The 10,665-nt window shown below is 46.8% G+C and overlaps 1 protein-coding gene across 3 annotated transcripts; it reads right to left on the reverse strand.

Annotated features, from left to right (window-relative positions):
• Positions 1-1,125: 1,125 nt before the first annotated feature.
• SNRNP35 (small nuclear ribonucleoprotein U11/U12 subunit 35) lies at positions 1,126-8,034 on the reverse strand. 3 transcript variants are annotated; one of them, XM_082640345.1, is made up of 2 exons: positions 7,931-8,034; positions 1,126-3,005 (listed from the first exon to the last, which is right to left on the reverse strand). In XM_082640345.1, the coding sequence occupies exon 2, from the start codon at positions 3,000-3,002 to the stop codon at positions 2,262-2,264; it is 741 nt and encodes a 246-aa protein (XP_082496471.1). In that variant the 5' UTR covers positions 3,003-3,005; positions 7,931-8,034; the 3' UTR covers positions 1,126-2,261. The 3 variants fall into 3 exon arrangements, with proteins under 3 accessions (XP_082496471.1, XP_082496470.1, XP_082496472.1); XM_082640344.1 differs by having other exon boundaries at positions 7,861-8,011; XM_082640346.1 differs by lacking the exon at positions 7,931-8,034 and adding an exon at positions 7,130-7,667.
• Between the last annotated feature and the right edge of the window lie 2,631 nt (positions 8,035-10,665).

The following is a 10,665-nucleotide window of genomic DNA, read 5'->3' on the forward strand; positions in this document are numbered from 1 at the left end:
CAGAGGGTATCTGCCTTTGCCATGTTGACAACTACAGTCCCTGACGGGGGTTCTACTAATTTTTTTTTTTTTTTTTTTTAGTTACCAGGGCCATTATAAGACTAAGCCCAAATGTCCAGGGGTGGGGACTGAATGTGCCTTTTTTTTTTTTTTTTTCCCGCTACGCGGGCCTCTCACTGTTGGGGCCTCTCCCGTTGCGGAACGCAGGCTCCGGACGCGCAGGCTCAGCGGCCATGGCTCACGGGCCCAGCTGCTCCACAGCATGTGGGATCTTCCCGGACCAGGGCACGAACCCGCGTCCCCGGCATCGGCAGGCGGACTCTCAACCACTGCGCCACCAGGGAAACCCCTGAATGTGCCTATTTTTCCCATCCATCGGTATTCTGGTACTCAGGGTTGGTAACCGCCAGCTTAGACTCTGTAAACACTATGTAAACACTGCTGCCCTTGTGTGTGTTTCTTCTGAAGCTGCCTCACAACTCAGCTTCCCTGATGTGGAGCAGCTTGTTTACCTAATTTACCTACCAACTCTAGCCCATAACATGCTTTGTAAATGAAACATGGGTGAAATCATAAAGGTGTTCCTGCAAGGTGGTCTTCTGAGATTTAGGAGAATAGTAAAATTCTGCACTGGAAATTTACAAAGGAAAGAGCATATTTTTCTAAAACAGTTCTAACAGCTGACAGCAATTTTAAGATATCGTAGGTCCCCTATGTAACAATGAGATTCATACTCCTGATGCAAAAACCTAGTAATGAATGTGTGAGTCTTGCTACTAAATCAGACATTTACTTTACATGAGACATCCTGAATTTTAAGACCCTGAACTTTCAAAGACACAGCCATGGATAAAAGAAAAATGTTGAATGTCACTTTCTTGAAAAATCACATGAACAGTATGGTACTTATTCAAAGCTCTCAGAAGTTCAGGTCAATATGTCCAGTTTCAAACAAACCAGAGGCTGGATGATCAAGAGGGAAAAGGCAAATCAGTCCATCAGAACTAGCTACTAACCTTTCATTGATTTCATTTTCATTTCACTCTCACTTCTTTTGAGCTTTCTCTTTTCCAAGGGCTGGAGGATTGCCATAGACCATAGTCCCCAAGCCCTGCAACTCTGGGTTTTCATTTTAAACGCCAGCCATCCCGCCAAAAAGAGGAAAGGAAAAAAGGTAGTCAGCATTTGGCTCGAGAATGGAATTATATTTGTTCAAGAGAAGCTGGTTGCTGACTCAGATCACTGCTAAGACTGGCTTTTGGTACTAAGTCTCTGGATATTCTCCTTGGATTCATTTTTCTATCCCATTTTTATTCCACTGCAGCAAACCCTGCACTGTGGACATAAAGGTGGAAAACACACAACTTAGATTCTGACCAGATTTGGGTTCCCAGGAGTCACAGATCAATGCAAATGGTTTTCAGTCATCACCTCTTTTTGCCAAGCCCTCAAAATGGTCATTTCCAATAGATGGGAGAAAAAGCAAATTCCGTACCGCCAACTTAAATGAGTGGTGGCGGGCTTCCCTGGTGGCACAGTGGTTGAGAATCTGCCTGCTAATGCAGGGGACGTGGGTTTGAGCCCTGGTCTGGGAAGATCCCACATGCTGCAGAGCAACTAAGCCCGTGAGCCACAGCTACTGAGCCTGCGCATCTGGAGCCTGTGCTCCACAAGAGGGGCCGCGACAGGGAGTGGCCCACGCTCGCCGCAATGAGAGAAAGCCCTCGCACAGAAACGGAGACCCAGCGCAGCCAAAAATAAATAAATAAATTAATTAATTAAAAAAAAAAAAAGAGTGGTGGCTCCTTACACAGGCCTTTCTGTACAGATGCTGGTGACTGAAAAATTGTTTCTCAAGCTTACCAAATAATGGGTCCTCACAACTATAAGATGAGGGGAATTCCCTGGTGGTCCAATGGTTAGGACTCTGCACTTTCACTACTGAGGGCGCAGGTTCAGTCCCTGGTCAGGGAAGTAAGATCCCGCAAACCGCCCATGAGCCCCAAAAACCAAGAACAAAAACTATAAGATGAAGAAGAGAAAATTCAAAATATCAGCGTGTTCATCTTGAACCTGCATTCCAGAGTCGAAAGAAAACGTACCCAACCGCATTATCATAATAAGTGTTTTCTGTTTTGTTTTTGTTTTCCTCAGTAAGTTTTATTCGACCACTGGACTCGGATTCTGTATACAAGCCGCGCAGGGCTCCCTGCACTCTTACTGGCCGGGCACCTTCGTTTGGGTTTGGCAGGGGATGGAGTCTACTTACTTCTGTCCCTCTTCTCCCTCCCCTTGGCCCTGTCATCTCTGAAGTCCCTCTCTCTGTCCCGGTCACCTTCTGGCCACACCCTAGTTGATTCTTTTTCCTGCCACCTCCTCTCCCGGCCCCTGTCGTGGTCCCGATCCCTCATCCTGGAGTCCCAGTGTCTTTCTCGGGATCGAGATCGCTCCCTTCTCTCCCTCTTTCCCTCTCGAAACTGGTCGTTTTTAACAACGGGCAGATTAATGGGTTTTCGGAAAGGCCGATCCCGTCCCCCAAACCTCAGCTGCCCAGATTCCTTTTTCCCCCCCAGGCCTCCTCCAAGTCGCCGAGGAATCCACCCTTTGAGAGTCCTTTCCAGTTCATAGTCCGCAAATATCTCATGCTGGTCAATAACCAGGCCATCGGCGTCCCGGTAAGCTTTGAGCAGAGAACGCTCCTCTTTGTACTCGATGAAGGCGTAGCCCTTCGAAAAGCCCGTGACCAAGTCCCTCACCAGCCGAAGCCGCCGGATGTCCCCATAGCGGGAAAATACTTCCTTTAACTTCTCCTCTTTGGTCTGCAGGTTCAGTCTCGCCACAAACAGGGTGAGGAGGGGGTCTCCTGTGACACCTTTGTTGGGGGCATATCGTGCCAGCATCGCCCTCCAGACAGCTCGATCGTGTGGGTCCTCGTCGGTGCCATCAATGCTGCCAGCTTTAAGCGGGTCATACTCCTTGGCGATGGGCATCCAATCGTTCATGTTCTAAGGAGAAGCACGGCAAGCATTTATGTAGCATCTACCGTGAGCTACGTATCCTTCCAACAACCCCATGAAGTAGATACTGCTTCTCACCCCTTCTTCCAACAGGGAAGGAAGAGGAGTTTTCAGACGCTGTGGCCTCCCAGCTAGAAAGCAGGGGACACAGTATCAGAGCCAGGCAGTGGGGCTCTCACTCACTCCTCCATCGGCCCTCCCCGGAAGAAGCAGAGGGCAACGTGCCTGAGTTTGATGCACACGTGTATCATCCAGCTTAGCCACGGTAGGGCACACACAAACTGTTATAACGTGGCAACACGGATCAAAATCCAGAATCAAAACCCAGGCTAACTTTGTTATAAAGCAGAAACTAACACACCATTGTAAAGCAATTATACTCCAATAAAGATGTAAAAAAAAAAAAAAACAGGCTCACCTTTCAGAGACTTTAAAATGGTCATAGGGAAAGCAGCCTGGGAACTTCTGTGGAAAAGGGCATTTAAAAAAACTCTTTATGGGAGTTCCCCGGCAGTCCAGTGGTTAGGACTCCATGCTTTCACTGCCGGGGCCCGGGTTCAATCCCTGGTTAGGGAACTAGGATCCTGCAAGCCACACGGCTCGGCCAAATATACATATATAAATAATAATAATAATAACATTAGTAAAAATTAAAAACTCTTTACAAACCAAGAGTTTCAAACACATACCAGTGTAGACAATGGCATAACCTTCCATGAATTTCTCACCTGGCTCCAACTATGACCAACACCTGGCCTGTCTTATTTCATCTGTGCTCCCCACATACCCGCTCCCAGATTTTTTTTTTAATAAATAAATAAATATTTATTTGTTTGTTTACTTATTTTACTTATTTTATTTATTTATTTATTTATAGACCCAGGGCAGGATCCTTACTTGCGGCATGCGGGACTTCTTAGTTGCGGCATGTGGGATCTAGTTCCCTGACCAGGGATCGAACACAGGCCCCCTGCATTGGGAGTGTGGTGTCTTACCCACTGGACCACCAGGGGAGTCCCCCCCAGATTATTCTGATAAGGACTTTTTAAAAAAACAAAACTACACGGGAAAATGCTGCTCTGAATGCAGAACTTTGCATCTGTCAGTAAACAGGGAGCAAAGCCAAAATGACAGTGACCCAGCCGTAGTCTCTTTAGTTCAAAAGGAAGACGGGGGACTTCCCTGGTGGCACAGTGGTTAGGAATCCACCTGCCAATGCAGGGGACACAGGCTCGATCCCTGGTCCAGGAAGATCCCACATACTACAGGGCGGCCAAGCCCGCATGCTATAACACTGAGCCCACGCGCTCTAGGGCCTGCGTGCTGCAACTACTGAGCCTCTGTGCTGCAACTACTGAAGCCTGCGTGCCTAGAGCCTGTGCTCCACAACAAGAGAAGCCACTGCAATGAGAGGCCCACGCACTGCAACGAAGAGTGGCCCCCACTCGCCGCAACTAGAGAAAGCACGTGTGCAGCAACGAAGGCCCAACGCAGCCAAAAAATATATATAAATAAATAAAAAGAAACTTTATATAAAAAAAAAAGGAAGATGGGATTCCTTCCCACTTCCCTAGCTCATAATCCATTTATGCTTTGGAGCTTGAGAACTGATTGCAATGGTAATTTTAGTTCAGCAAGCACACTGCAACTGTCATTCATTCGGATAGAAGATCTTTCTATGTTTGTTTGAAAGAGGATGGGTAAGTTTAAGTCTGACACATGATAACTGATTCATGCGAATTTGCTGGAATAATTCGGTGCTTGCCAACATTTCAGACCCTGCTAGTAATCATGTGACTACCTCTGCAAAGCTTTAGAGCCAAGGCTGAAATATGTTACTTAAAAACAAGGGCTCTGTCAAATATATCTGGTGATCTTCATCCCTAACAGCATCTTTCCATGATATTTATTAAAATGGTATCAATAGTTTTTCCCCCCTCTCTCAAATTTTCCTCAAGGATCTTTTTTGGTTTTGTCCTTCAATTTTGTTCTTCAGTTTATGTAGGGGGAGTGATCACAGTGGAATTTCTTTTCCCAGTAAAAAAGTAAAACACCTACAGAATAAAACCCAAAGTCAATGAACTCAAGAATTCTGACTCTCACTTAGCCTTTCCCCATATTCCACTGCAGAACCTATTCTACCCAGGACTGCTCCTCATTCCTTGAACGTGCCCTAATCCCCTGGCTCCGTGTCTTTCCTGGTGCAATTTCCTCTGCTGGGAATATTCCCTTCCTTTCCACCTCCCACATCTCCACCTGTGGAAATTCTACTGGTCCTTCCAAGTCCGGCTTCCAGCCTCTTCCCCATGAAGCAAATCCGTTGGTCCCACAGCTCACGGTACCTCTTCTGTCATACTGATCACGTTTTGCCCAACACACAATAAACACTCTTCACAATAAACACTCTTCAACCCAGTGTCTCCAGATCCTAGGACACTTCCTGATAAATGCTGGGCAACTGAACCAACTCCAAACAAAATTCACTGAACTTATTTTGGTTCAAATCAGACAAAAAGGACCACTTCATTGAAAACTGAAAGACAGGGACTTCCCTGGTGGCTCAGTGGTTAAGAATCCGCCTGCCAATGCAAGGGACACGGGTTTGATCCCTGGTCCAGGAAGATCCCACATGCCGGGAAGCAACTAAGCCCGTGCACCACAACTACGGAGCCTGTGCTCTAGAGCCCGGAAGCCACAACTACTGAGCCCACATACCACAACTACTGAAGCCCGTGCGCCTAGAGCCCGTGCTCCGCAACCAGAGAAGCCACCGCAATGAGAAGCCTGTGCACCGCAGCAATGAAGAGCAGCCCCGGCTCGCCCAACTAGAGAAAGCCCGCGCGCAGCAACGAAGACCCAACGCAGCCAAAAAATTAATTAATTTTTTTAAAAGAGAAAGAAAATTGAGAGGCAGGACATTACACCATCTGCCACCGAATTGTAAAAGGAGGGCATACATGCGTCTCATCATTAACAAGCAACTTCGGAGAAGACACCCCTCTGGTATCCTTATCAGTAAAAGGATGATAAACAACTAGAACAAGGGAAGGAGCACGAGAAGAGTGAGACGCTTTTGGTCCGGTCTGGGTTCTGCCTCTAACTCACTTTGTGTCTTTTGTCTATTATGGCTGTAATTTCTCCACATGGGGGAAAAGAAAGAGAGAGCACAGTGTTGTTTGGATCTCTGCTCTGGTATTCGCTAAATGGCCCCCAAAATTCTTAAGATTCTAATCTTCCTTCTTCTATCGCAGGGTTGCAGGAAAAACAAACAAACAAAAAACAGAGACCATAATAATTATAGTTAACCTGTATCGAACACTTAGGCGGTGCCAGGCACTGTGCTAAGCACTTAACTCCCCTCACCTCTCAGCAATACCGGGACACACCCATTTCTATTATTGCCATTTCAGGTGCCAAAGGTGAGATGCAAAAAGATTGTCTTTTGTCCCAAATCACAGAAGTAGCCCAGCGGGGGAGTTAGAACCAAGGGCTTTTATTGACTCCAGAGCTTGAGCTCTTAACTCTTTCCTTAGATAGCTGTCATAAAATATAAAACTTGAGATGGGGATAGGAAAAAGCAGGCCACGTCTGGGTGTCTGAGGCTGAGAGCCCCCTCGCAGCCAAGTGGGAAAGGAACCCGTCCCCATTCCACAGGAAAAGGTCACAAAGATTCACCAAATAAAGCTGACATTGCTGTACACAGTCAGAGCTCCTGTTCAAAGCTTTAAGAGTTCCTCAAATTAAACTCTGGAAAGAAAATTACAAAGGGATAAAAGATGAGTTGCCGGTTTTCTCCCTCACATGCATGCTCCTATCAATACTAAATACCAAGAGAAGAGCGGGCTTCACAGCTTCTCGTTAATCTTTCTGCGTGTATTTCCTCCGTTGCAACATTGCATTGAGATTTTCTACCACCATCTCTCTGGATGTTTAGATTCTCGTCATTACTTCATAAACGGAGATGGGATGTGAGAGATGAATCGTCGGGGGTGGAGGTGAGTGGGGCAATGAACCATTAAAGACAGAAGTGTGGAAAGTGAAAAAGCACTGGACTGGGACTCAGAACACCCAGGTGTAAGACCTAGTGTTATCTTCGGCAAAATTTAAATCACCTGTTAAATGCTGCTAAGTGCCTCTTCACCGCGTTTTTTTGTGAAGATGAGAAGGTACTGTCTTTGAAAGCGCTTTCTAATTATAAATTATTATAAAAATAAAAGCTATTCTTGGGCTTCCCTGGTGGCGCAGTGGTTGGGAGTCCGTCTGCCGATGCAGGGGATACGGGTTCGTGCCCCGGTCCGGGAAGATCCCACATGCCGGGGAGCGGCTGGGCCCGTGAGCCATGGCCGCTGAGCCTGCGCGGCCGGAGCCTGTGCTCCGCAGCGGGAGAGGCCACGGCAGTGAGAGGCCCGCGTACCGCAAAAAAAAAAAAAAAAAAAAAAAAAAAAGCTATTCTTAAGCAAGCAAACAAAGCACTCGTCCCCAGGCTGAGTCTGCAGAACAGAACAACCGGCGCTTCCCACCAGGTGGGAAACAGACTGAAGGCTGGCGCCCAGAGCCGTCCGAACACGCGCAGTGAGGCCGTGGACGCTAACGCGGAAGTCTCCGTGAAAAAGTCTATACTTCCGATCCGCGCCCCCCCCGCCCGGCCCCGCAGCGCCTCCGTCTCGGCCGCCGGCCCTCAGGGCTGCCTTCCTCAGCCCGTCACCATCCGAGGGGGCACAGGACGGAAGGGGCCATCCTACCAACCCAGCTGTCGCCCCCGCTCCCGGCAACACAACCCCAAAAGGTCCCCCCTCCCCTTTGCCCGCTTTCAACATGGCGGCCAACGCACGCGCCGACGTACCGTGCAGGCCGAATTCTCTCGTCCTTCTCGCCAGGGTGGGCCCTACTCCCACCAGACCGCTCCCGCTCACCTCAGCAAAGCTCGGGCTTCCTTTCCCACGGAGCCTGGTGCCGAGCTGGAAGCAACGGAAGATTCTTCCTCCTTGACGGACAGGACCTTTACATCGGAAGTAGCAGATTCGTCACGGGCCTTGTTTCCGTTTTTGCTTTTATTTTAAGAAAGTTAATCACATGCCTTGAGCATCGACTGCATATCGTCTCCGAAGAGAATGAACTTTCCGTTTCTGTAAAAATTTTCACGGAGACAGAAACTGCTAAATTGAACAAAAGTTGAAAGACGATCGAATGTGCAGCTAGTTGTCTGGGAGCCGCTGAATTTCTCTCCGTAGCAAAGAGGTGTTTCCGCGCGATGCAAGTTTTAGTTCTTAGACTCACTTTGAGAATTTGATTCATATTGTGGGGGGTTTTTACTCAGAAAATGCGTATGCCGGTTCACAAGGAAACTTTGTACGTATGTTTTGCCAGAGTTTTTCTAACCCGTGAATTTAACACGTTCGCTTTCCACACAAGCAAAGCAGTTCTTCACAGTCAGTTTGGAGACTGACTTAAGAATCGCGTGGAAGCTTGGTTTAAATGCCGTTTCCTGGGCCCCGCAGGGAATCATTGAATTCAGAATCGTTGAAAATTTGCAATTTTTTGCAAGTCCCCAAATGACTCTGAGGACCCCTGCCTTTAGAGTCACGGTCAAGAAGCCCAGATTTAAAACCTAAGCGTGGGAGGGAGAGGGGAGAACCGTGTGGTCAGTAAATGTGTGTAGAACGGGTAGATGTATGCATTCAGATTATGTCGTGTTTCTTTTTTGTTAGGTCAAAATATTCGGGTAGATTACGATTTGTGGTACAACTTGAAATGTCGATACAGTTGTGCTTTTCATGATGAGTCTCGTGATTTCTTCAGCCACTCATTTTCTGATTAATTCTTACAAGTGGGTAATTTCTGCGAACAGCTGATCTCATTTTGATTCCAGTCCTATTCTTAGAAGGTAAGCCAATCACCAGCTACTAAGGATGTATTACTGCTACCTAGTTTTTATCAAATCTTTATTATGTAGGTGAAGCATAGGTTCTGAATATCTATAGCTTTCTTTAAAGTACGTTTTCTTGAAATATATTAATAAAATGTATTGAGGAAAAAAATGAGCAATATCTATAGTGTAAAATTTCATATTTAGGACTTCCCTGGTGGTGCAGTGGTTAAGAATCCACCTGCCAGGGCTTCCCTGGTGGCGCAGTGGTTGAGAGTCCGCCTGCCGATGCAGGGGACACGGGTTCGTGCCCCGGTCCGGGAAGATCCCACATGCCGCGGAGCAGCTAGGCCTGTGACCCATGGCCACTGAGCCTGCACGTCCGGAGCCTGTGCTCCGCAACGGAAGAGGCCACAGCAGTGAGAGAACCGCGTACCGCAAAAAAAAAAAAAAAAAAAAAGAATCCACCTGCCAGTGCATGGGACACGGGTTCGATCCCTGGTCCAGGAAGATCCCACATGCCGCAGAGCAGCTAAGCCCGTGCGCCACAACTACGGAGCCTGCGCTCTAGAGCCCGCGAGCCACAACTACTGAGCCCTGTGCCACAACTACTGAAACCTGGGCGCCTAGAGCCCATGCTCCGCAACAAGAGACGCCACCGTAATGAGAAGACCGCGCACCGCAACTAAGAGTAGCCCCCCTCATGGCAACTAGAGAAAGCCCGCGCTCAACAATGAAGACCCAGTGCAGCCAAAAATAGATAAATAAACTTATATTTTAAAAATAATTAATTAATTAATTAAATTTAAAAAAGAAATACTGTGGTCCCAGTACCTCTGCTCTGCTGGCTTATCAACGGAAGGCTTCTGGGAAAAGTGCATCCACAGCATGAATGCTGCTGCAGAGTCTGAAGGTGCTGCAGACATCTTTTAATATGCTTGGTGGCCTCTTGAAGGGTCATCTGAAAGGCATCTCCATGACCACCACATGTATATAATTAAAGTTTAATTATATACAAAATTACTTATATAACAAAGTACTTTATAAACCAAGCAGAAGATCTGAAGGGCAACGTGAACAACCCTACTAGAGATTTCTATAGAAGTTTCATATTAATACAATCTTTTTTCCTTTTTACGGTTTTATTGACATACAGCACTATATAAGTTTAAGGTGACTTACATACATCATGATATGATTACCACAGTAAGTTTAGTGAGCATCTGTCATCTCGTATGGATACAAAATAAAAGAAATAGAAAAAAAAATTTTTCCATACAGCAGTGTTAAAAAGATATTTATCATATCATACATTACATCCCTAGTACTAACTTATAACTGGAAATAAGTACCTTTTGACTGCTTCCGTCCAATTCCCCCACCCCCAGGCCTCACCTCTGGGAACCACAAATCTGATCTCTTTTTCTATGAGTTTGTTTGTTTGTTTGTTTTGAAGTATGACTAACCCACAACACTATGTTAGCTCCTGGTGTACAGTATTATGATTCGATATTTCTGTACATTTCAAAATCACCACCACACTAATACCATCTTAAAACAAACATTTAGCATCACCTGCCAGACACTGGGCCAAGCTCACTTCACTCTCTCAACAACTCCTTGCAGGGTGTACTGTTACCTTCCAGGGTGGAACAAGAGCTGGCCTGGAGAGTAGGGTGGAGGACATTAGTCCCTTGGCCGTAGTCTCCTTTAATGCTTCCCTCACCCACCTACACCACCTCCCCACACGCACACCCCACCCTCCCACTCATCACCCTGAAT

Source organism: Mesoplodon mirus (genome assembly GCF_964341445.2).
Source record: "Mesoplodon mirus genome assembly, chromosome: 13".
NCBI lineage: Eukaryota > Metazoa > Chordata > Mammalia > Artiodactyla > Ziphiidae > Mesoplodon > Mesoplodon mirus.